Source organism: Corythoichthys intestinalis, chromosome 6 (assembly GCF_030265065.1).
Source record: "Corythoichthys intestinalis isolate RoL2023-P3 chromosome 6, ASM3026506v1, whole genome shotgun sequence".
NCBI lineage: Eukaryota > Metazoa > Chordata > Actinopteri > Syngnathiformes > Syngnathidae > Corythoichthys > Corythoichthys intestinalis.
This window is the reverse complement of record NC_080400.1, coordinates 16956143-16983652: the sequence shown is the minus strand read 5'-3', so window position 1 is coordinate 16983652 and position 27510 is coordinate 16956143. Positions and strand designations below refer to the sequence as shown.

Here is a 27510-nt window from a genome sequence, read left to right as displayed (position 1 = left end):
TGCGCGACGACTGTAAACTGGGGTTTTCTGGGTAAAACGGACAAATTAAAAATAGTTCGGTACCTTAATGCGCTATGAATCTGCTATGGCAGAATATAGACATATTGTTCTATCAAACACAGCAGTTGTTTTGGCTTAAAATACAGCAGTTTCTTTGAAAGAGGAGTGCAAGAGCAGTAACCGCTTTTTCAGTCTTATCTGTGTCTTCCGCCATATATATGTGATATCTACTGTAGCATTAAGTAGCCGTATGTTTGTAGCAACTAGCAACTGGGCGTTGTTTGTAGCAGCTGTTGGCCTCAGTCAGGTATTATTGTTTTTTTTTAATCTAGCGGCATGAGTTGAACATGATATTTACTCTCAGTCCGTTCCTCATTGCATCTTGAAGACCGCGCTGTCTGTGTTTTAGTTCTGCTTTACCTGGTATAAATAAATAAGAGGAATTTGAATGTTAGTGAATCATTCTCGAATCTTCCATGGCCGAATCGCGAATAATCTAAGAATCGGAAATTTCGCACGCTTCTACTAAATATTATAGATTTTTAAATAATTGGCAATATTTCATGGGTATGTAACATTTTAGTAAAAGAGAACAGTTGTGGCTTATTAGAGGGTACAAGTCTTTAAGTCCGAGGTTCCCTTTAAAGAGTTCCTGTGAAAAAAAACAACTTTTTGATGATTTTGAGTTGAAATAGCTCATCTGTTGCCATCGACGATGACAGATGTCCAATCTTTTTGACTTGCAGTCAAAATGATTGGAAATCTGAGTACACTACATTTATAAATGATTTATTTACTACCCACCAAGGTTAATATGTCAACAAAAACGAACAATCAAAGCTGATGCTGATAAAAAAATAAAATGGCTAATTGATTAAATAAAGCCAATTTTGTTAGCTGATATTTGAGGCCAGTATATAGTTTCTTAAAGCATGTTGATTATAAATGGCAGTTGAAACACTTATTATTTTAATGTAAATATTAGAAGTAAAAATGTATCATCTACTACTTGCTTTTTTAACACTGGCCACTAGGTGGTGCAAAATCACAATGTGAATTGTGTACAACGGCTGATCTTTAAAAAGTTTATATTGGTCGACCTTATTCAGTAAAGAGCATCACCCAAACAGAAAACGTAAGTTATTTTATCGTCCGATGGGTGATCTTTAAAAATGTCCATGTATCAGTTGATTTTTAATCAATATCATATCATAATGCTATATATTATATGTTTTTAATTAAATGATATATTTTAAATATATCTTGTCCAAAGAATCAATATTGTATTATAATTTTGAAATGCATAGGAACTCCAGAGCTGGGGCGCCAGTCAGTGCTCGTGAGGAACGAGCCGGTTCCCACGGAGACGCCGCACCAGGGTCCGAAAACGAGTAACGACAAAGAACCAGATGAAAGCGTCCAGCGGGGCGAGGACGCCGACTCGGGAACAAGAGAACTTCACACAGATAAAGAACGAAGTAAAGATGAACAGAAAAAGCACTCGAATGCTTTAGAAAAAGTGCAAGCGGCGCCGAAAAAAGGACAGGAACAGCAGTTGGACAAGGGAGAGAAAGGCGTCAATGGTGAATTACCGGAGAAAGGAGAGATAGAGGTGGATGATAAGCCACGTCCAAAAGAAAAAGCATCCTCAGAACTCCAGAAAGAAGGAATACGCTTGAAGATCAAGATCCCCCCTCATCGGAGGAACAAGATGAAAGCCAAGGAGCAGCAGCAGAAGGAGGCACCAGAAGGAGGGAGATCTCTAAGGAGGTCTGCCAGGATCTGCAGGTGGGAGAATTTATACTTTACTCACTGGTTACCATTTACATCACTGTAATTGTTGAAATGTAATGGGACATGTGCACTCTATTTGTAAGAGAACTTGTCTATGTTGTCCATGAGTTCATACTTTTCCTCTTTTTAGGCCAAGTTCCAAGGCGTCCGATAGCCCGAAAAAAAAGAAAGGTCAACAAAAACAGACAAAAGAAGAAGAAAAAGAGGACGACGAGGAAGAGGGAGATGAAGATAATGAAAAGGAGGGTGTTACTGCTAAGAAAGATGCAAAAGGAACAGCTGCCGTCCAAACGAGGAAGCGCAGGGTATCAGTCATTCCAATTTCTTTACTTTCTGTTGGCTGTTATCCAGCGGAAACTGTCCTGCTCTGATCAACCGGTCAGAGGATGGAAAATAGCTGAGTGGTTAAGGGCAGATTCGCGAGATAGCATGGCAACAAGTCATTTGTGCCTTCCAGTCAAAATGAATTGGATGTCTAGCGCTGGAAGGGATCCCGGAATTCCCCAAAAATGTACGGAAGTGACCTGTAAGCAGGGCTGTCAACAGACTTGCAGGGGCCCGGGGACAAGAGACCCTCTTAAGTCCCACCCACCCCACCAATGCCACTGGCTTGTCACGACAACATACGCAGTACTTCTAACACTTTGCAAGCAATGACAGTGTAAATTTTCTAATTATTTAATTCGGGATGGACAGTTAAATTTAACAGACCGTAATGTGATGTGACACAGTATAAAAAATTTCCATCTATTGTCCCATGTAGGCTACAGTACAATACAACTGAGAGTGTTATGCCTGCCTGCTAAGCAACAAAACAGTTTAACTAAACATCCTGTACCTGCCCCCTCCACATCCCTGGGGTTATCAAGCCCTCGAACAGTGATGCGCCTAGATTTTTTTGACAGCAGTCATTTATGACATCAGTGAAATCTAGTTTTTGAGCAAGCTCACTCTTAATGGAGAGTAGGGCTGCAGCTGTCGAATATTGTGGTAATCGAGTATTCGACTGAAAATTCTATCGATTAATCGAGTAATTGGATAGAACAAATATTTTTTATGTAAAGAGCAATTATAAATATACAAGAAAAAACTAGACATTTCACCTAATATTGAGCCATTTTCAGACAATTTTTTGTTTTCGATGTACATTTTTGAAAACTGCTAACAATTGCATCTCAGATGTGACTAGAAAAAAGGGATAAAAAAACAACTTCACTGCTTTCACTCAAAAAGCTTCTAGATCTTATAAAAAGAAATATTATTTCCTACCTAAAAATGTCATTATGCCTGATAACACACATGACTTAAAAGTTAAGTGTGTGTCAACTGAATTTCCATTTGTGTCAAACTATTTTTAAGTTCTAGTTAATCAAGTTTTAAGTTAGTCTAAATTGTAAGTAGGGCTGCAACTATCGATTATTTTAGTAGTCAATTAATCGATTAACTAGTTAATTCAAATAATTGAGTAATCGGATAGGGAACCTGAAAAATTTGAATACCTAAGCTGAGCCTCGAATGGTATAAAAAAATAAATAAATAAGGATCTATGTGCAACAAAAGAACAATGGCTAACTTACATAGCAAAAGTCCACTAGCTTAAATGCTAAATACTAACTTTTTTTTTTAAAACAATGCTCTTAACAATTGTTCAGACATATTCCAGCAAAAAAACTGTTAAATAAACCTATAAATTAAATTACGAATGCATTGAAAAAAACGTTAGCTAAAACAAAAACTTATGTGCATATGTTGGTCTTAACATGGAGCAGCTGGATTCAGCTATGTGAAATGAGGCAGACTAGAGGGCAGTGTATCCACCAAAATCAATAAAACTAAATGCAAACACTTTCAAAATAAACCTTTACAACGGCACTTGAATTAAACGAATACTCGAAGCAGTGAAATTTAATTTGAATCTTTTTTTCTAATCTAATACTCGAGTTAATCGATTAATTATTGCAGCACTAATGGAGAGCATGGCTAGGTTGTTAAGCCTGCCCTGTGACATAGTGGAGCGTAGGTAGTTTTTTTATTATTTTCATTTTATTGAAGGCTCGCTCTCCTCCAGCTACAGTCACTGGCAATAAGGCGTTATATTGCTGCCACTATTCTGAGCGAGCAATAATGGATTTTGAGCACAGAAAACACCCCTGCTGCTCTCGCTCAATTTCTGCACACCTGTGCTGCCTCTATTCTGACCAACAAAAACTGATTTTGAGCACATCCCTTGATCTCGCTAAATTTCTCGAATCCTGCGCTCGTCATTTTTTTTCCCTCTGCGCGCTCAGTTGAGCACACGCTACTAACGTGTCACGAAGCCAACCAATCAGAGAGCTAGCGGAGGACAAACGGCCAACCAGTGTACTTCTGCTAGCTCTCTCTAAGCGAGAGCAGGAAGTGTGCTCAAAAACTATTATTGCTCGCTCAGAATAGAGGCCGCAGTATAACACCATATGGCAAAGACAAGAAAATGAGTAGCAGTGTGCTCCGTGTGTAACAGTGTGCTTCGTAATAGCGTTTGCTATAATACACAGCGGGTTGTAAACCCAAGATAAATCCAGCCGCCGGACCCTGAGTCTGTTCAGCCTCGCGCACCTGATCCCCACAGACTAACATACATCCCTGATCTCCCATCACCTTCTGTCTCCACGGCTCAACGCGAGCATCATGTCTTGTCATACCGCAGCTCAATACGCTACTACGTAGGTAGTGTAGCCTTGAGTACGACAGAGCGGGGTCAAACCATTCTCTGCTAAGACGGTGGTGGGTTGGGGGGTCGTTGTGCAAAAAAAGGAAAAAAAATATATTTGAAATACCGTATTGGCCCGAATATGAAACTGTGTTTTTTTGCACTGAAATAAGACTGTAAACGTGGGAGTCATCTTATATACGGGGTCTACACATTATACCCATTCACGACACTAGATGACGCCAGATATCATTGAAGCGAATGCTGAACTTGAGTAATGTTCTGTCATGACGGATCTCAGCTACTCTCAAGTTTAACCAGTTTGCATTTTTATATTGCAATGTTTTTCCTTATTCAGATTTGTTTCAAGACTACAGTTACAGTTAGACCTCACTTTGATGGTTAATGCAGTCATTGCAATTTTGTTTTATGACATTAGATTGGTTTATTTACATTTCAAAAACCAGAAGCCATTCATTTACGAATATGATTGCACTTTAGTTTACATATTTAAATGTTCAGATATTAAGATTTGAATGAGGCAAAATAACATGCTTTTTCTCTCAAATATTTGTTAAAATCATTTGTTTCAGATGTACTGTAATTATTTTCTGTTTAAAAATTAATTTGGTGTTCAAAAAGTCTTTTTTCATACTTGAGTCTTGTAAAAGAGGGGGCCGTCTTATAATCAGGGCCGTCTTATATTCGGGCCAATGCGGTATTTAATAGGGTTGTTCCGTTCATGTTTTTTTGCTCCCGATCCGATCGTTTTAGTTTGAATATCTGCCGATCCCGATATTTCCCGATCCAATTGCTTTTTTTTTGCTCCCGATTCAATTCCAATCATTCCCGATAATTTTTCACGATCATATACATTTTGGCAATGCATTAAGAAAAAAATGAATAAAACTCGGACGAATATATACATTCAACATACAGTACATAAGTACTGTATTTGTTTATTATGACAATAAATCCTCAAGATGGCATTTACATTATTAACATTCTTTCTGTGAGAGGGATCCACGGATAGAAAGACTTGTGACTTTGTATATTGTGACTAAATATTGCCATCTAGTGTATTTGTTGAGCTTTCAGTAAATGATACTGTAGCCATGCCCGAATGCATGATGGGAAGTGGAACCATGACTGTGCGTAGTGCTACAAATTCATATATCTTCTCTGCGTTGGGAAATAACATAAGGAGTTGAGAAAAAGATCAATTGCTACCTTGCTTCCCCACATTGCTTCCCATGATATTTCTAATCGTAAGGAGAGGTTTGTAAGGCTTTAGCCAATTTAAAAAAGGCTCCAAAGGCTGCCAAAATTCACTCTACTCATTTTACACTGCCTTTTATCTCTCTATATAGGTAAGACGGCGCCATTACAGATTGAGCGTGACAATGCGTGAGTGAGTCGTGCAACGCATGCATTAATTGCGTTGAATATTTTAACGTGATACATTTTTCTTAAAAAATTAATTACCGCCATCATCGGAATAAATTTCATAACCCTACCTTAAGCCTAAACTAAAGATTCTGGATGAGTGTAACATATTATGTCTGTAACGTTAAATACAATTAGAAAACAATTTAGTTAAAAAATATATATATATTAAAAAAAAGGCATGGCCGATATTTTTTTGCCGATTCCGATACTTTGAAAATGACGTGATTGGACCCGATCGATCGGCATCTCTAGTTATGACATTATCACTGTTGCCACTAGAGGGCAGTGTATCCACCCAAATCAATACAACTAAATCCAGACACTTTCAAAACTATTACAATGCTTCTTTAATTAAACAAATACTCAAAGCAGCAAAATTTAATTCAAATCTTTTTTCTAATCGTATTAGTCGTGTTAAGCAATTAATCGTTGCAGCACTAATACAGTGATGAGCCTGCTCAGTGGAGTGCCAGCGGAAAACCTTGAAGTTGTTACATTTATCATTATTGAAGTATCCAGTGGGGCATCAAAATACAATTAGCCATAATACTGTATGTTAAGTCCATGATGGCATATACAGTATCAGTATCGGTTTGATATTAGTACCTGATTTTTGCAGTTGGACAATATCGGTTATTGGTTAAAAATTTATTATCGGACAACTCTACTTATAAATGGTGTTCGTGTGTGAAACTCTGCAATTGGGCATGGGTATTAAAATTAGTTTACGGTGGCATTAAAAAGAATTAAATGAGATTTGCTGATACCTGTAGAGAAGCCCTGTATTAATTTTGGGTCACTTTCTATTGGTTTTGGCACACTTATGGGTAGAGGTGTGCAAAATTTCTGATTCTTAGATTATACGTGATTCGGCCGTGGAAGATTCGAGAACGATTCACAAACATCCAAATTCCGATTATTGAAATATGCCAAGTAAAGCAGAAGTACAACACACTCAGCGCGCCGTGCGGTCTTCGGGACGGAACGGAGCAAGAGTAGGTAAACATCATGCTTTTCATTACCCGGCCCCTCAGGTAATGCCAATGCTCAACTCACGGCTCTAGCTCAACTCATGCCACGAGATAAAAAAACACAACAACATACCTGACTGCTGCCGAAAAGCTGCTACAAAGTACAGCCACATAATGTTACGGTAGATATCATTTATATAGGACTAGATGCATTATAGATTCGGTACCGTAAGCAGCATATCTACAAAAAGCTAGATGCGGGTGTTAGTAAACGGCCGCCATCTTAAAGCAGTACACTTCCCTGCAAGGCTGTTGTAGCGAACCTTCCAAGCAAACCTAATTAACTTTTTATCTAAAATACTCCTAAATTAGTAAAATATTGACTTGAATCTATCTTTAAAATAGTTTTAAAGCTTTCACATGTCGAAAGTAGACAAAAGGGAAATTATGGAATAATGGGAGCAATTTGAACAACTTTAACGGTTGATTCACAACATTTAGGCTACGTTCATACTACAGGTCTTAATGCACGAATCCGATTTTTTGTCATATCCGTTTTTTTGGCGTGCCCGTTCAGACTGCCTTTATCCATTGAGACCGTTCAAGTATTACCCATGCGCACTAATTCGCGGTCCGACACGCGCTGAGCAAGACGACCCGCATGCGCAGAAGCATCAAAACAAATGACATCCGTCATTCCAGGGATATCATATTTTGCTTTTCAAAAGGAGGACACAAATAACAGACATAAATAATCCCCGTTTAGGCTTATATTCAAAGTTTATATGGATCGATAGCATGCACGCACGGTCCGTGCACGTCACACACAAATACGGGTAGTTTGCCCTAAAGATACACGATAATATCGGCTACCGATAATTATCGGCCGATAATGGCAATTATGACGTCACACAGATAATACAGATAATAAAAAAATCAACCGATAATGCAATCCGATAATTATATACTTGATTTAGCCTCCAAATGTGCGCAACCAAGCAGTTTTCTCCACTTCTTCACTGCCGCCTGCTCAACCCCTCCCCTCTCTGAAGCCCCTGTGGGAGGAGGGGTTTAGGAGTACGGCGTCATAGAGGAGGCGGTGTTACACATCAGTGTTGACACTGTTGAGGCGCTCTCACTAGCGTGCGTTGCTTTTCCCGTGTGTGAAATGAAATAAACGATGCTCTCGCCATCTACAAAACAGTTCCTCAAGGCCTAAAGAAAGCGTCCTCATTGAACACCACTAGCACTAACCCAGCAGCCATTTAAAACTGCATCTGCATCACAATGATTTTTGGAACGAATATGAGGCTGCTGCTAGCACGAATGCTAAAGCTATTGTTAACAAATAAACTATAAAGGAAGCTACGGGGCTTGTGACTACACAGAGACGCTGCGGTCCTCCCGGAGTCGGGGTGTTTGGGAATGCAGCCCAAAGCGAGTGGTAAACTCCCATCTATGGCTAAACACCTCACGAGATCGATAGTTGACAAGTAGCTGTCTTCCGATGGAGCCCGCCGGTCCGGCGGGCCGCCGCCGCCGCCTCGCCCTAGGCGGGTAGGGGATGAGAGCAGAGCCATGCACCGAATGCGCCGCAGCGAGCCGGCCGGGGCGGGCGGATATCCGGTACGAACTTAGCTGCCGCCGCCACTCCGGTTCAAGACAGAGGCCTGGCGCGGGTGCTAATTTGGCAGCCGGGCGGACTGAAGGGCACAGGCGGGAGGAAATTCCCGAAATGACCCAATAGCCAAATCCCTGGATGAAAAAATAATGCAGTTTATACGACCACGATTCTTCGTGAAAGACATGCCGATCACATCAGTTTTACCACGAACATTTACACAGGTGATGTCAACAAACCATGTTTATCATGACGGCACAGTGGTTAGTTGATAATTGTTCATGCACCAAACGACACAAAGAAGTCATCCAGTCAGTAATGCATTCAGTACGCTTTAAATTTATGACGTCTTAATCAGATCATTCTTCTTAAATCTAGTCAAATAATTTTCCCCATCTTGTTTGAGTGTTGAAGACTAGTTGAATGCGCCAGATTATTCCACTTACTTGAACTAAATATTGCAATTTGTTCTTATTAAGCCCAAACATCTAAAAAAAATAAGGTCATTTTCACCTAAATCAAGAAAAAATTGCTTTCAAATAATGTTTTGAACCATACATATTCTTGAATAAAGAACATTTCTGACAAGTTTTTTTTTTTTTTTTTTTTTAGGATTATGTATAATAATTTATTGCTTAAAATAAGGCTGTTAATCTTATTTTCAGCTGGCCATTTTTCTTCAAGAAATCTGAGTGAAATATACTTGAAGTGCTGGCAGTTAATTTAACTTATTTCCAATAGATTTACACTGAAAACAAGGGACTTTAACTAGTCTTAAGGAGCTGTGTTTTTGCTGTGTAGTAATGTTATACTTTAGGAATGGCATACTTTTAAAGCCATTTTTGTGCAACTTATGTATTTACTCTGTAAGTAATTGTTGCCAAAAGTTTACCATTACACAATGTCAGACAATCTGTCTTTATTTAGATGTTGGAATTTACTACTACTACTACTTGTTCACATTTGATGTTGAAAAAAAAAAGAGCAATATTATTTTTGCACAGCAATATTTTCTCTTGTGTATACTTTAAAATTTTACATAAATCTTTAATAAAATTATCGGCTTGACATTATCGGTTATCGGTTGGAACGAGGAGGAAATTATCGGTTTTCGGTATCGGCTGAAAAATGCATTATCGTGCATCACTAGTTTGCCCCGACCTCGGCCGTGTAGGCGATGTTGAAATATTGCTCACTTGGAGCAGAGAGAAAACTGAGCATTCTCAGGCTTATCCTCAACCCATTTTTATTTTTTATGACTGTTGTCAAGCTCAGCCCTTCCCCAAAAGCCATGTTCACTGCAAGCTAGGCGCTAATAACGCACAGCGGCACCGCTACGGTAAGCGTCTCTCTCGCTATTTGATGACGTAATTGCTGCATGAAATCTGATTTGGGAGAATGGACAGTACAGACCGCCGCGACAGTCTGGAAAAATGTGTCCCGATCGGATTTGAACCACATACGAAAGTGACCCAGATCGGATTTGAAATGGTCCAGTTCTATGCGACTTGTCACGTTCAGACCGTCAAGTTAATGCCTGACTCGAGTCGGAAAAACGCGAAAAAATCGGATTCGTGCATTAAGACCTGTAGTATGAACGTAGCCTAATTGAATGTAGTTTAAAGCTGCAGATACAGAACAGGGACTGGAGTTTTTTTTATTTAATGTTATTTTTGTGTATTTGTTTACTGCTATATGCGAACTTGATACTGAAATCGTAGTTTGGGTTAGCCTGAGAGTATTTTGAACAATTTTGGAACTTATGTACAAAACTTTTAAAAAAAAAAAAAAAAAAGGAGGGGGGGGTGCATCAATAATCGTTTTATAATCGAATCGGAGCCTCTGAATCGTAATCGTAATCGAATCGTTAGGTGCCCAAAGATTCCCAGCTCTACTTATGGGTCAATTTCTGTTATTTTTGGGTACTTTCTGTTGAATTTGGGGCTTTTTCTGGGTCACTTCTATTACACTGTGTGTTTTTTTCTTATCGCAGTATTTTTTTCTGTGAAGGGGGGTGTTAAAGAAAAGGGATGACCACCGAGTGAATAATAATTTTGTTTTTTTAAGTATCGAAAATGGTATCGCGTCTTTTTTTGAGTATCAATATCGAGTTAAACATTTTTGTGTCCTGACAAGAGTAGTATAGATATAACCTGACTGGAAAACCAAACAAAACAAAAAAAAAGTCAAAGTATTTATTAGTTGTCAATGGAGGCCAGCGCTTGTGATTTTCATCCTCCGCTGTGGATTTTCTGCATTTCCAGGGTAAGCGGCGACACGGATGCCCCAGGTGGTCCAACGTACGCGCCAAGCGTCGTAAACTGAACGAAGATGACGACGAAACAGGTGGAAAAGCGCGGGAGGAAGCCAGCGACGGCGGAAACCGCTCGGACGACTCCTGCCAGTCTGAGGAGATTCCCAAAGAGGACGCCTGCACCCATTGCGGTCTTCCCAACCACCCGGAATTGGTAAAGAACGCCGGCTGAGAGACATCACCGGTGGTGCTTTCAGGGACTTCAGCTTGTTTGCGTGTCATCTTTAGATTCTGTTGTGCGACTCGTGTGACAGTGGATATCACACAGCGTGCCTACGGCCGCCGCTCATGCTCATCCCTGACGGCGAGTGGTTCTGCCCGCCGTGCCAGCACGTGAGTCACATGTGAAACAAATTTATCTGGGAAACAATTTGGGAAAAAAATCCAATCACGTAGCTTTTAAAAAGTAAATTGAAACTTTTTTTTTTTTAAATGAGGATCACTAGTAGGCGTCCAATCCATTTGAACTGGCAGGGTTGGCAGTTTTTTTTGTTTTTTTTTTAAAATAAGAAGAAAATAATTTAAAAAGGAGAATATTTACTATTTTTTTTTTAATTTTTTGATCAAGCAACAAAATTAACTAGTTTTTTTTTCCCCCAACTACAGTAAGCCTGAGTTCACGGTTAATAGAGACCAGAACCCCCTGCGAAAAGTGAAAAAACGCGATGTAGGTTTTGCCCCCAAACATCAATCCCCTCCACATCAAAAAAAAAAAAAAATTGGAAAAATATTGAAGTAAACAGTATTTATTCACATGCATTTCCGCAATCGATACCAAAGATATACCGTAAAATAAAGTGTATATATATCGATTTATAGTAAATATAGCAGGTTATATACATTCACTGCATGATGCTTACGGGGAACTCTGCACACCTGACATGACTCGTAAAACAAGTTAAGAGGCTGCGATGTGCGCAGCGAATCAGCTCACAGGAGAAAGCCACTGTTATTGGCGGTCGCGTTTGTCAATCACCATAGGGGAGGCTCCGACAGCGCGTAGCCCATCAGCTTACGGGATAAAGCCTCTCTTATTCGCCCATCGTAATTGTTGGGGGGGGGGTCGATGCTTATTGGTTTAGTCATTTGTCAATCTCACACCAGGAACCAATAACGCACCTCGTATGAGTGCCCGTGCTTATGTACAAAGACACTGAGTCATGTACAGCGGTGGTTCTGAAACTGTTTTGCACCACATACCGGTGTGATGTAGGCCTTTTTTCCGGACCGGCAATGTGTGGCAGAAAATTATAGTATTTATAAATTATAAAAAAGGCTAAAAACAAACATTAAGTACAGGGAAATGGTAACTCACCTTATGCTGAATCAACCTTTTTTAACAGCGGCCGCTCCTAAAACTTGATGGCAAACATCTTTAGTCGCAGGCATAATGAGTTATTCTCCAATCGTGAAAGTTATCTGAGCTATAGCAATACGATTCACCACGAGGTATGATGCTCTCAGTGCATTCGCTTTTGTTGCCTTGTTTGCTAGCTTTTATCCACTGAAGGAATCTGACCTTCTAGCCAGACCGGCGGAACCCCGGCCAGAAGGGCAAACTCCGCGCGTTTACCTTAGTCTTAACCCTTTGTACTGATTCCATTTTGAAAAGCTCACTGAGAACAAGTTGACAATTTATTCAGGTCGACAGAGATCAAAACGGTAAGGCCAAACAGAAACACTCAGGCGAGGAGGCAAACTCGTTCCAAAGTCACCATATCACAAGTCAACAAAAGGTTCCTGAGAAAAATGACAACGCTTAGTTAAACATTGTCTTTTGAAGGCTCTCGCGGGACGGGGCAGAAAGAAGGGTGCGTTTGGGATTATTGTCTGTTTGTGGATTGGACAGGGGGATTCGTGAGTTGCTGTTGTCCGGGCAGCGAGGGTTGTGGATTTTGCCACCTCAGCATCAAAGGGGCTCTTGGAGTCTTGTCAGTCGTGTTATCAGTTGGATATCGAGTGTTGGTTTTCCTTGTATCAGGACAGGGCGTCCCTTCATTTGTTCTGGACTGCCCTGGAGAACTGATTGCGAGAGTTGGTGCGTCAGTTGCATGACGCACGTGCTGAGCTTCTGTGATAAGAAAGCGTAGATTATTTCTTATGTCCTATATTCTGTTTGTTTTCCTTAAATAGCACTTATACCATAGTTTATTTTATATTGGGTGTGTTAGAGTAATACAAACAGTTAGTACCTTTTCTCGTAGGCACCATCTATCTCCTTCACCACATATTATGTAGAATGGATTTGGTTGTAGTCTCCTCTTCTGGCCCAGCAGGTGACCTTTTCCCCGTAAAAAAGCCCTCCAAAGACTTCGCCACCCACAGCACACAGTCAACAGCAGCTAACTTTACTGTTTACATTGACTTATGCTGTACTGCTATAGGTGTGCAAACACACCAGTAATGGCGGCCAACCACTAGAGAGCGACGTACGCCAATCTCTACTCGGATTAGTCGAGAGGTACAGGCCAGATTGCCTTTGTTAACAAATGATTTATTATTTGTCTGCGGCCCAGTAGCAAATGCCGGTCTGTGACGGTCGGTAGGGATCCCTGATGTACAGTATGTCTTGCTGTGAAACATTCTCAGCCTGAAAAAGAAACTTAAATATTTTATTTTTTATGAATACTTTTGAAAACCCCGTGCATAGAATCCACGAAACGTGAACCGCGGAGTAGCTAGAGCTTACTGTAATTTTTTATTTAAAAAAATTAAAGATATACGGTAAGAGAATATTTACTATTGAGACTCGACAAAGAGGATACCTACCATGGCCTGCTATGTGGAACGTAATAAAGATGAATTTGAGACACTTGTGTTTGACTAGTTATTAATGATTGAATCATCAGACAAATATAATTTGTGTGCGCAGAAGCTGTTGTGTGAAAGGCTTGAGGAGCAGCTGCTGAACCTGGACAGTGCTCTGAAGAAGCGAGAGCGTGCCGAGAGGAGGTAAACTCGCACACAATCGCAAACTGGTCAAGACGCTATATGTATAGTAGGCGTATAGTGTACACTAACAACGTGTTGATTATGAAAGTTGCACAGAAGATTTATTTCTATGTGCGATAGGCGGGAGCGGCTGGTGTACGTGGGAATCAGCGTCGAGAACATCATCCCTGTAAGTCGAGTCACAAAATCGCAGACCCCTGGGAGATGAGCGAGAACAAACACTTCTTTTTGTGTCCACGCAGGGCGATGAGGGAGACGAGGAAGACGAAAAGACTACCAAAAAGAAAGACGCCAAGAAGAGTAAAAATCTGGGAAGGAGGTCGACCAGAACCAGGAAGCATATAAGCTACAGGTGATATTAGTTGGATTGCACTTATGGTTCATCTATATGGAGGATCGGATGTGCTAAAATTAATAAATGAATAGAGAATTAGATATGAGAATAGGGTTTTTCATTTTTATAATTTTTGTTCATTGTTTTTTTGAGCTTTTTTGTCTTGGTCTTTTGGACAAAAATACTTATCAGTCTTAGTTATTCTTAGTCATATCAAATGTGTTAGTCTTGGTCTAGTTTTGGTCAACGAAAACTTAAATTTCATCTAGTTTTAGTCGAGAATGACTGTTTTCATCTGTAAAATTCAAATGTTTTATTCCAAAAATAAAGATTTTTAACAATTTGGAATGAACATTGACAGACGAGCACATAATTGTATCGCCTACAAGACAACGCAAATTCATGATGAATACACAGCGAGCAGGAAAACGGTACATTATAGTCGATTAATTACCATATTTTCTGCACGATAAGGTGCACCTGAAGCGAGGAGCTAGCGCGGCTCCATCTAATGGATGTATAACGCAATCCCAACCACTACTAGTAATACTGTGCCTTACAATGCGGTGTGCCCTATATATGAAAACCACTTTTAAAATTGAAGACGCGCCTTCTAGTGTAAGTACGGTAAACCCACCTGAATGCCACAAACTAATTGTAAACAAACAAACAAACAATCAAAAAGTTGCCCAAGAGTTTAAGACGACACTGGTCACGCGAAATGGCAATGCTAAGGCAAACGTGTTGCTGACGCTACAAATGACATTTAGTGTGTGATGATCACTCAGCAACATGACATATTCTCTCGAGCCAAGATAAGAAAACAAATCTTAATATGTGTTTTCAAAATAAGCACGTCTGGAGCCTGGAGAGGACACCATTGAGTTAGTGTGTGTGTCTGCAGCAAGTCACATGAGTGACACGACCAAACACTAGCAGTCATGTTTTAGTCTCCCAAGACATGATTTTAGCTTGTCATCATCACGTCATTGTCATTAAGAAATTGTTCATGGATGAAATATTTTCGTCATCGTTAACAAAAACACTACTTTTGTTTCATCATCGTCACTTAAATATCTAAAAATCTTTTCATTTCTATGTTTGTTCCTTAGATTTGACGACTTCGATGACGCCATTGATGAGGCCATTGAAGAGGACGTCGGAGATGTTACCACTGGTAAGGGGACTGAATTAAGATCATGAAAAATAATACAGTGCTACTTTGCGCCTTAAACTTCGCGCCCTCAGTCCATCGCGGATTTTTTTTCGATTAAAAAAAAAAAAAAAATAGATGATATGTCCCAAGCAGATCGCATAGTCTCACTCACTCACCCTCCCTCCCTCTCCCTGCTCATTGTTGGTCAGGCAGTGAGCGCACTGGGGTTGCTTATCAAAGTTAACAATGATTGACAGACCTTAATGTTTGATGTTGCTAGAGAACCGAGCTTCAAAGCGCCGCATGCGTCAATCATCGTTTTACTTGTTAAGCAGCTGCTGTGGTTAGTAGGTTGCTGCTTACTAACACATGTGTGTTAGTAAGCAGCTTTGGATTTGAGTGGACTCACTCAATGAAACATTTCATAAAGTTAAGCATGTTTCTACTTTATTTCTGTTTAAGAATAATTTTCTATGACTGTAACATGTTTAAAATGATCATAATTGTTACATTTGAAGTGCTTAAAAACCACTTATTAAAATATATATATGTACATAAAAGTTTTTTTTTTTAATTATTCTTTGAGGGGAAAAAAGGGAAAAATCATGTCATATGTACTGTATATGGCGGAAAACACAGACAAGACTGAAAAAGCAGTTTCTGCACTCTTGCACTCCTCTTTGAAATAAAGTGCTTTATTTTAACCCAAAAGAGCTGTTGTGTTGGATAGAACAATATTTCTATATGCTGCCATAGCAGATTCATGGCGCATTAGGCCCCCGAACTACAGTATTTTTTATTTTTGCTTAGAATCATTAATTAATGTCTAATATTGTGTTAAAAAAAAAAGAAAAAGAATTCAATGATTCACTCGCATATTTTCAACTTTTTAACAAACACTCCAAACGCACTGTGGCCAAGATCAAAGAGCAGTCGAAGGACACCAGAGACAAAATTGTAGACCTGCACCAGGCTGGGAAGACTGAATCTGCAGTAGGTAAAACGCTTGGTGTAAAGAAATCAACTGTGGGAGCAATTATTAGAAATTGGAAGACATACAAGACCACTGATAATCTCCCTCGATCTGGGGCTCCATGCAAGATCTCACCCCGTAGTGTCAAAATGATAAAAAGAAGGGTGAGCAAAAATCCCAGAACTACACGGGGGACCTAGTGAATGAACTACAGAGAGCTGGGACCACAGTAACAAAGGCTACTATCATTAACACAATGCGTCGCCAGGGACTCACATCCTGCACTGCCAGACGTGTCCCCCTGCTGAAGAAAGTACACGACCAGGCCCGTCTGTGGTTCGCTAGGGAGCATTTGGATGATCCAGAAGAGGACTGGGACAATGTGTTATGGTCAGACGAAAGCAAAATAGAACTTTTTGGTAGAAACACAGGTTCTCGTGTTTGGAGGAGAAAGAATACTGAATTGTATATGAAGAACACCATACCCACTGTGAAGCATGGGGGTGGAAACATCACGCTTTGGGGCTGTTTTTCTGCAAAGGGACCAGGAGGACTGATCTGTGTAAAGGAAAGAATGAATAGGGCCATGTGTCGAGAGATTTTGAGTGAAAATCTCCTTCCATCACAAGGGCATTGAAGATGAGACGTGGCTGGGTCTTTCAGCATGACAATGATCCCAAACACACAGCCAGGGCAACAAAGGAGTGGCTTTGTAAGAAGCATTTCAAGGTCCTGGAGTGGCCTAGCCAGTCTCCAGATCTCAACCCCATAGAAAATCTGTGGAGGGAGTTGAAGGTCTGTGTTGCCCAAAACATCACTGCTCTAGAGGAGATCTGCATGGAGAAATGGGCGAAAATACCAGCAACAGTGTGTGAAAAGCTTGTGAAGAGTTACAGAAAACGTTTGGCCTCCGTTATTGCCATCAAAGGGTTCATAACAAAGTATTGACATGAACTTTTGGTATTGACCAAATACCTATTTTCCTCCATGATTTGCAAATAAATTCTTTAAAAATCAAACGATGGGATTTTCTGGGTTTTTTGTCCACATTCTGTCTCTCATGGTTGAGGTTTACCCATGTTGACAATTACAGGCCTCTCTAATATTTTCAAATGGTAGAACTTGCACAATTGGTGGTTGACTAAATACTTATTTGTCCCACTCTGGGTGTGTGTGTGTGTGTGGGGGGGGTGTATATACAGTGCCTTGCAAAAGTATTCAGCCCCCTTGAACCTTGCACCACATTTCAGGCTTCAAACATAAAGATATAAAATTTTAATTTTTTGTCAAGAATCAACAACAAGTGGGACACAATCGTGAAGTGGAACAAAATTTATTGGATAATTTAAACTTTTTTAACAAATAAAAAACTGAAAAGTGGGGCGTGCAATATTATTCGGCCCCCTTGCGTTAATACTTTGTAGCGCCACCTTTTGCTCCAATTACAGCTGCAAGTCGCTTGGGGTATGTTTCTATCAGTTTTGCACATCGAGAGACTGACATTCTTGCCCATTCTTCCTTGCAAAACAGCTCGAGCTCAGTGAGGTTGGATGGAGAGTGTTTGTGAACAGCAGTCTTCAGCTCTTTCCACAGATTCTCGATTGGATTCAGGTCTGGACTTTGACTTGGCCATTCTAACACCTGGATACGTTTATTTTTGAACCATTCCATTGTAGATTTGGCTTTATGTTTTGGATCATTGTCCTGTTGGAAGATAAATCTCCGTCCCAGTCTCAGGTCTTGTGCAGATACCAACAGGTTTTCTTCCAGAATGTTCCTGTATTTGGCTGCATCCATCTTCCCGTCAATTTTAACCATCTTCCCTGTCCCTGCTGAAGAAAAGCAGGCCCAAACCATGATGCTGCCACCACCATGTTTGTCAGTGGGGAGGGTGTGTTCAGGGTGATGAGCTGTGTTGCTTTTACGCCAAACATATCGTTTTGCACTGTGGCCAAAAAGTTCAATTTTGGTTTCATCTCACCAGAGCACCTTCTTCCACATGTTTTGTGTGTCTCCCAGGTGGCTTGTGGCAAACTTTAAACGAGACTTTTTATGGATATCTTTGAAAAATGGCTTTCTTCTTGCCACTCTTCCATAAAGGCCAGATTTGTGCAGTGTACGACTGATTGTTGTCCTATGGACAGACTCTCCCACCTCAGCTGTAGATCTCTGCAGTTCATCCAGAGTGATCATGGGCCTCTTGGCTGCATCTCTGATCAGTTTTCTCCTTGTTTGAGAAGAAAGTTTGGAAGGACGGCCAGGTCTTGGTAGATTTGCAGTGGTTTGATGCTCCTTCCATTTCAATATGATGGCTTGCACAGTGCTCCTTGAGATGTTTAAAGCTTGGGAAATCTTTTTGTATCCAAATCCGGCTTTAAACTTCTCCACAACAGTATCTCGGACCTGCCTGGTGTGTTCCTTGGTTTTTATAATGCTCTCTGCACTTTAAACAGAACCCTGAGACTATCACAGAGCAGGTGCATTTATACGGAGACTTGATTACACACAGGTGGATTCTATTTATCATCATCGGTCATTTAGGACAACATTGGATCATTCGGAGATCCTCACTGAACTTCTGGAGTGAGTTTGCTGCACTGAAAGTAAAGGGGCCGAATAATATTGCACGCCCCACTTTTCAGTTTTTTATTCGTTAAAAAAGTTAAAATTATCCAATAAATGTTGTTCCACTTCACAATTGTGTCCCACTTGTTGTTGATTCTTGACAAAAAAATTAAATTTCATATCTTTATGTTTGAAGCCTGAAATGTGGCGAAAGGTTGCAAGATTCAAGGGGGCCGAATACTTTTGCAAGGCACTATATATATATAAATATATATATATATCTATCTTTCCAGTGCTAAATCTGAATAAATAAATTGAACACACAATTTTTGGGGGGAGAGGGGTGCGCTACTGCAACGGGTTCTGGTCCCCATTAACCACGAAAAACGAGGGATCACTGATCACTGTATTTCGTCTTTACTTTAATCTTTTTTAATGTTATTCTAAAAATACGCAGTATAAAAAAAATAAATAATAATTGACACCCTGAAAATGATGGTGATGTCCCAGCAGTTGAATGCAGAGACATTGTCGGCGCCCCGTTACCCGAGCACGGTGCGGCGGGCCGACGTCGGCCAGTGAAGGCCGCCGCCCGAAACAGGAAGCGGCGACGTCTGAATGACCTGGAGAGCGACAGCACGGCGGTGGAAAGTGAAGACGACTTCACACTCAGCAACAGGTGACATCATCATGTTGGATACACATGGTAATAGGATGATTGCACACATGTATGCAAATGCAAATTTTGGCGTTTCCTCGTTCAGCTCTGAGGATGAAGAATTCGGTGCTTCGGGCTCAAACGACGACGAGGAAGACGACGACGAAGGGGGCAGCTGGGACGGTGCGTCGCGGCCCAAACGCACGGCGAGAGCAGCGCTCAAACACAAAACGGGCAGGACCAAACACAAAGTCGGCAGACCACCCGGACGACCGCGCCGAAGGAGACGCTCCTCTGACGAAGACGATGAGGATGGCAGCGATGAAGGTGAGTCGGCGCCATTGCGCCACCTCGTCCCATCTAACTCTCTCACGTTTTTTCCTCCGTCAGACTCTGATCAGTACAGTGACATGTCGGACAAAAAGCGCGGCGGGCTGAGACGCGGCCAGCGGCAGCAGGTCAACTACCGCGAGGCTTCCGAGTCTTCCGACAATTCGCGAACGTCCGGTAAAAAGAAAGAAGTCAAACCGTGCGGACGGCCGCGAAAGGAACGGCTTTCCAGCGACTACAGCGATCGTGAGTGGGCTTTTTTTTTTTCAACTAGCGGTGAATGTTTCAGCGCCATTGATGTTGATAGATGTCTAATCAGGTGTCAGCACGCTGTGTTGAAATTTGTTTGTCCAATGTTCATCCGCTGCCAGCCCTCCCAGGTCTAATGGATTGGACGTCAATTGCCGTCAATGGCAGCAAATGAGTGAACAAATATACATCAAAAAGCATTGAGAGAAGACCAAAGTACATTAAGTTGATAATGATAATGACACAATAGAAAATGAATTTAAAAAATACAGCTAAAAATGTGAAGGAAAAAAAAATTGAAAAATTTATTAAAAATAAAGAAATGACAAAAATTAAAAGAATTGGAAAATATGGAAAATAAATGGATAGTAGATTCATTCATCATTTATAATTTCAGCCTTCAAAAAATATTTTAAAAATATACAGTGGTACCTCAACATACGATCATTTCGACACACGATCTTTTCGACATCCGACGTAAAATTTTGACTAGCCATTTGTTTCTACATCCGACGACATGCTCGAAATATGACGACATGACAGCACCGCAGACGAACGCGCGGTGGATTTTCTTGTGTGAGAAATTAACACCAAAGGTTTCAAAAAGTTGGTACAGGTGGTGAAACAAAGAAAAAGGATATGCTTAACTTTTAAATAGAGTTGCAAATTATAGAAAAATATAAGCGTGGGGTGCGCATCTGTGAACTGGCTCAAGAATACATCTCCACTGTCCTCCTCTAGTGTTGTATCGGTCATGAACGATTCGTTCTTTTTGAACGAATTGTTTGGGTGAATGAGACCAAACTAATCACCTTCTGCACTGATTCGTTCTATGAAGTTGGGGCTTGTTAGCTGCGTGGGAGGGCGTTGAGCAAGCGGCAGCGTCTTCTGACATCGCACACGACCAATCAGACGCCAGCCCCATCGCGGGCAGGGGAGGGAGCGGAAACAGAATCAGGGCGTCTGTCACTCACTTCCACATGTGGCCAATAAGCAGCCAGCGTGCATGCAGGGGGCAAGATTGAGTTATGTCACTTCCCGTTCACTTACTCGGTCCTCCGGCTTCTGACCGAGCTTGTTGCTCACTAGACTTGCCAGTCACGCAGTGAACGAGTCAAAAAATGAAATGAAATGACTTTGTCACATATTTGTTAAGGTGGAGCCAATCATATCTTGCTCAAACAGACAAAAACACCACGCAAACCTAGCGAGCATGGTTTAGTTTACTACTTTTCTCAACAGACTCGGGACTGCATATGACGACATACTATCAAATTTACAGTAGTATAAAACTCTTTCGCTAGTCGTAGGCAAGCAAAAGCTGAGCATTGGACACGTCACGGCAGTGCATGGGGGAGAGAACTGTCAATCTATGGAGGCTTCATGGCAGCGATATTTACCTCATCTGTGCACAGGAAAATGAATATTTAATATGATCACCATAATACTGATTTGCAATTAAACAGTATATACTAGGGTTGTTCCGATCATGTTTTTTTGCTCCCGATCCGATTCCGATCGTTTTAGTTTGAGTATCTGCCGATCCCGATATTTCCTGATCCGATTGCTTTTTTTTGCTCCCGATTCAATTCCAATCATTCCCGATAATTTTTCCCGATCATATACATTTTGGCAATTCATTAAGAAAAAAATGAATAAAACTCGGACGAATATATACATGCAACATACAGTACATAAGTAGTGTATTTGCTTATTATGACAATATATCCTCAAGATGGCATTTACATTATTAACATTCTTTCTGTGAGAGGGATCCACGGATAGAAAGCCGTTTTGAATAATAAATATGATTAAATACCTTTGTTTTATGACTGCGTTGAAACAAAAGCGGTTGCGTGATGTCTGTAAACGGGGGTTTTCAGGGTAAAACGGACAAATTAAAAATAGTTCGGGGGCTTAATGCGCCATGAATCTGCTATGGCAGCATATAGAACTATTGTTCTATCAAACACAACAGATATTTTGGCTTAAAATACAGCAGTTTCTTTTAAAGAGGGGAAAACTGCTTTTTCAGTCTTATCTGTGTTTTCCGCCATATATAAATGTGCGAGTGAATAATTTTTTTAAAGCCTTTTTTTTTGTGTGTGTGTGCGAAATATTAGACATCAATTAATGATTCTAAGATAAAAATGACATTTTGATTAATGAATGTAATTACTTACCTTTTTTTATGGTTTGGCTGAAACAAAGCGGTTGCGCGACTTCTGTAAACGGGGGTTTCCAGGGTAAAAGGGACAAATTAAAAATAGTTCAGGGGCTTCATGCGCCATGAATCTGCTATGGCAGCATATAGACATATTGTTCTATCAAACACAACAGTTCTTTTGGCTTAAAATATAGCAGTTTCTTTTAAAGACGCATGCAAGAGCAGAAAGTGCTTTTTCAGTCTTGAAAAGACTGAAAGAGGGATGTAGTTTGCTCCTGGATTGTGGCCCTGATGCTCACTCGTCCTCGGCCTCCCTCTTTCCGCTTTGTGAAGAGCCTCAGGATGCTGGACTAAGGATGAAACCCTCCGTGCATTGTAAGGAGCTTCCTTTTCTTAATGTCGGTAGCCTGTATCTCCTCCAGCGGCCATGATACGGTGCCGGCAGCGGTATCTGATTACTGGTAGGGCATAGCTGTTAATGGCCTAGATCTTATTCTTGCCATTCAGCTGACTCTTGAGGACCTGCCTCACCCTCTGTAAGTATTTGGTCGTGGCAGACCTCCTAGTTGCTTCCTCATGGTTTCCATTTGCCTGTGGGATCCCCAGGTATTTGTAGCTGTCCTGCACATCTGTTATGTTGCCTTCAGGTAGTTCAGCTCCTTTAGTTGAGATCACCTTCCCTCTTCTGGATACCATTCGCCCACACTTCTCTAGTCTAGTCTTTTGCCCATATTAATTGTTTCATTTTATTATCCAGTCTCAGATAAAGCTTTTTCCTTTGCCACGCTGCACTGAAAACCAGCATCCCGTAGTCATCTCTTCACTGTCGACTAGAGCTGAAACGAATACTCGAGCAACTTGAGTAACTCGAGTTTAAAAACTGATCCGAGTAATTTTATTCACCTCGAGTAATCGTTTATTTTGACAGCTCTAAGCATCACGTTTTGCTCGGACTACTTTTAATGCGGGACAACGCGCTGATGTCACGTGCGTAGAGGAAGAAGCAAAAAAAAAAAACCACAAAAAAAAAACAGTGCAGCCAACAGCTGCAACAAGCGATGCCGAAGTTGCTAAATACTAGCCCGCACGATACTACGTTGGTAGCAGGTAGCATCTGATGCGTCTCATAGAGATCACATGTATGTTGAATTAGATGCGAAATGACAAGAGTCAGCGGCGTTAGTAAACAGCCGCCATCTTAAAGCAGTAGAGCGCTAAGCGCTAATAAATAAGATTAACATTACTGTCACTAGCTCACGAAACGTTAGCCCTGCGGAGGGCTAGGTTTCTTTTAATTATGACCACTGTCGATGCGTGACTAACGTGTCTTACATACAGGCTTTAACATAACATAGCGTTGTGGAGTGACGAGGGTGTAAAATAAAAACTTAATAATGCTAACTATCAATTTTAGCTCAGTAGTCATTGCTGGATAAAACACCAAGTAGCACTGGTCCCTAATGTGCTCCAATACAGCAGGTATCATACATTTATTTTGAACACCGCAAAAACTCAAAATCCTATCAGGACAGTTTAGACTAACTTAAGACTTAACTAGAAACTTAAAAATGGCTTGACACAAATAGAAATTCAATTGAAACACGTGAGAAAACGAACTAACTTTTAAAACTAACTTTTAAGTGATGTGTGTTATCAAGCGTAACGCCATTTTTAGGTAAGAAATATATATATATATTTTATAAGAGCAAAAGTTTTTTGAGTAAAAGCAGTGAATTAGTCTTTTTATTTATTTATTTCTTTTAATGGATGGATGGATGGATGGATATTCTAGTTACATCTGAGATGCAATTGTTGGCTGTTTTCAACAATATACATCGAAAATAAAGACATTGATTGACTGAAAATGGTTCAAGATTAGATTAAATGGCTTGTTTTCTCATGTATATTTATCAGGCATGAAAATCTCTCACCTTTCGGCGAAACTCGCCGTTTTGAAGTCAAAAAGGGCGACCTACGTGAATTGCGTAGATCCGAGGAGAAATTCTTTTGGGGGGGGGTCGGTAGGTTTTATTTAATTATTATTATTATTATTATCATCATGTGATTAACTTAGTACGTAAACTGAGCACTTAAGAAATCGGTTCTTTGAAAAAGGGACACTTGGACAGTCAGCAAATCCTTCTAGATTTTTCGCTGACGAGAACCAATCATCGGCCCAAGCTGCGTTCCATTATTCCAAACGCGCGCACTCCTTACGTTAACATGGAGTGCTCGGAGAGCCTTTGGTTGCATTGCAAAGCTGCGAAAAGAGAAAGCAGGCCTTATCCACTCCGGGGCAGACCAGAGCGCAGCATACACACTTGCCTGTATTTGCCAGCAGATTGAATTTGGTGAGTAGTAGTTTCAATCGTTTTCACATTTTGCGATATAAAAAAGTTACTGCCATTTGTTGCAGCTTGCGTTGAACACTGCCAGAGCTAGCCAAATCTCCCATGAGAAAAAAAATAGCTCCCGTTAAATTGGCGTCAAGCTTGTGTATTTAGCGGTAATATAAATGAAGAAACACACTGTTGAGTCAAATTAAGCGGCATGCTCTCGGATGGAGGACTGCGGTGAAGTGAGCCGCTTGACTGGGGCGCCTCGTATCGCTCCCGTCGTCCACCTGAGACGCGTTATTTTCAGCTGGGACTTGAGCTGACGGCCGGTGTCGGCACAACACCGGCCCGGCGAGTGGTGGGAATGACTCTTGCTTCTTAAAGCTTTTCAGACATACATGGATCCCTCGTTTTTCGCGGTTAATGGGGACCAGAACCCGCCGCAATAAGTGAAAACCGCGAAGAAGCGCCCCCCCCCCCCCCCCCCCCCCATTTTTTTGTGCGTGTTCAATGTATTTATTCAGATTTTACATTGGAAAAAAGATACATATATATAAGACATGTTTTTTTCACTTTTTTCATCAAAGTATCATTTATACATGGTTTTCAAGCACTTCAAAATGTAAGAATTATGATGTTTTAAACATGTTACTGCCCCACCGAATTATTTTTTAAACAAGAATAAACTAGTAAGAAAATGCTTGGCTTTATTAAATGCTTCATAGTGAGTCTACTCAAACCCTCTCAGGCTTTGTTAAACGGTGATTGACACATGTGCAAAGTTTTTCTTTTTATATATATTTTTTTGTTTGAAGCAACTTACTTGATTGAATAATAAAGACACAAATGTCCTAGCCAAAATGTGGCCCAAACGCAAAACAACATTACTTCAATGGAAAAATTTGTTTCAATCAAGAAAAATAGGTTTCAAATGCTTTTTTTGTCTCAAATTTATTTTTGCAATCAAAAACAATTTTTTTTTATTGAAGTGACTTTTTTGGGATTAAAAGTATATACTGTATTTTGATTGAAGCAACTTTGTTTTTGATAGAAGTAACTTTGTTTTTTGATTGAATAATAAAAACACAAATCTACCTCCATCGTTATTGAGAGAGAAAGAAATTAAGAAAGCTTTAAAACCAAAAGCCACCGGGGAGTCTGTTTTTTTGTTTTTTTAAATATTTATATTTCATTACATAGACATTCCTCGTAGGGAAAGGAGATTGAGGGATAAAAAAAGGAGTTGGATGAGGCTGCTAAAGGCAGTAGATACCTCATCAGCTGGGTGAATAGCAGACCTGGTAAGAACAGGTTTGCAAGGATAGTCGGGTATTAAATACAATTATAAACACAATTGCAATGTTATTTTACTATAAGATTTTATGTCATTGCTTTATTAATCATTAGGTGCTAGAGTTGTTAAGTATGGACAATAATGAAATAATAGTTTTGAGAAAACTGTGCTGTTGGTGGCTCAGTGACCATCTGATGTGGTTTGTTCTCAGGTGAACAAGTTGAGGAAGGAAGTTTTGATGCAGAGGTTGAAGGAAGAAAAGAGGCAGACTGACTGAGTCACAGCCAGAAAGTGTTGATGACAGTTTTGATTTCTATTCACTGTTGCCCCCTCCCATTTAAAGTATGTCACAGTCGCAGCCAATTATTATCTAAAGCTGGTTAAAATTGAAGTTATGTTGTTTTAAGGTGTATTAAATACTTGTTCATGTGCTTCTTTTGATCTACGAGCACCCGCCCCTCCACCGGTCTCTGCACGGCCCTGCTGAAACACAGTGTGGGTCGACAGAGCTCAATATTTTGTTGGGGTGTACAGTGTACTGGAACATATTTCCTCCACACCCTTCTCACCTTTTTAACCCCTGACCCATTTTCATGCCTGATTTATAATTGCTCTTCACCTAAAAATATATTTGTTTTATCCGATTAATCGATAGAATTTTCAGTCGATTACTTGATCACTAAAATATTCGATGGCTGTAGCCCTACTGTCGACATTGACGCTGGAGTTTTATGGGTACTATTTAATGAAGCTGCTAGATGAGGACCTGCGAGGATCTATTTTTCAAACTAGAGACACTTATGTACTTGTCTTCTTGCTCGGTTGTGCAGCAGGGTCTCCAGCTTCTCTTTCTACTCTGGTTAGATTGCATTTGTGCTGCTCTCTGAAGGGAGTGGTACACAGCGTTAAAGGAAATCTTCAATTTCTTGGCAATTCCTCTTATGGTATAACCTTCATTTCTAAGAACAGATTGTCGAGTTTCATGTGAAAGTTGTCTTTTTCTGGCCATTTTGAGAGTTTAATCAAACCCACAAAGGTGATGCGCCAGATATCCTACTAGCTCCAAGGAAGATAAGTTTTATAGCTTCTCTAACCACCTAAACTGTTTTGAGCTGGGCCAACATCATTGCACAAGGTTTTCTAAACATCTATTATCCTGCTAAAGCAACTTGCAAGCACAATGTACCATTAGAACACTGGAGTGTTGCTTGGTGTAAATGGGTCTCTTTAATAAACTACGTAGATATTGATGAAACCGGACGTTTCCAGCTAGAATAGTCATTTACCACATTAATAATGTATAGTGCAAGGGTCATGAATTAAAAATCCTCTGGGTCCGAAATTAAAAAATTACAACAATCTCGGGTCCGGAAATATTTTTAATGCTTCTTTTTTTCCAAAAAATACAAACGTATCTTTACGTGGCCATGCTGATAATTACAACATTCAAAAATGTAAATAAAATATAAAAAATAAATATAAGGAATAAATAATATTTAATAATAATTAGGGCTGTCAAACGATTAAAATTTTTAATCGAGTTAATTACAGCTTAAAAATTAATTAATCGTAATTAATCGCAATTAATCGCAATTAAAACCATGTATAAAATATGCCATATTTTTCTGTAAATTATTGTTGGAATGGAAAGATAAAAC

General features: G+C 40.2%; 1 protein-coding gene across 2 annotated transcripts in view; it reads left to right on the top strand.

The window, feature by feature from the left end:
- The window catches only part of LOC130917751 (remodeling and spacing factor 1-like), a 57434-nt gene that overhangs the window by 25476 nt on the left and 4448 nt on the right, over positions 1-27510 (top strand). Inside the window, exons 8-18 of one of the 2 annotated variants that reach the window (XM_057839418.1) lie at positions 1308-1788; positions 1925-2099; positions 10789-10992; positions 11067-11171; positions 13711-13790; positions 13911-13959; positions 14033-14142; positions 15237-15301; positions 19332-19497; positions 19583-19803; positions 19867-20052. In XM_057839418.1, the coding sequence (XP_057695401.1) occupies positions 1308-1788; positions 1925-2099; positions 10789-10992; positions 11067-11171; positions 13711-13790; positions 13911-13959; positions 14033-14142; positions 15237-15301; positions 19332-19497; positions 19583-19803; positions 19867-20052 (1842 nt within the window). Of the gene's footprint in view, positions 1-1307; positions 1789-1924; positions 2100-10788; positions 10993-11066; positions 11172-13710; positions 13791-13910; positions 13960-14032; positions 14143-15236; positions 15302-19328; positions 19498-19582; positions 19804-19866; positions 20053-27510 lie in introns of both variants that reach the window. The other variant, XM_057839417.1, reaches the window with a different exon arrangement.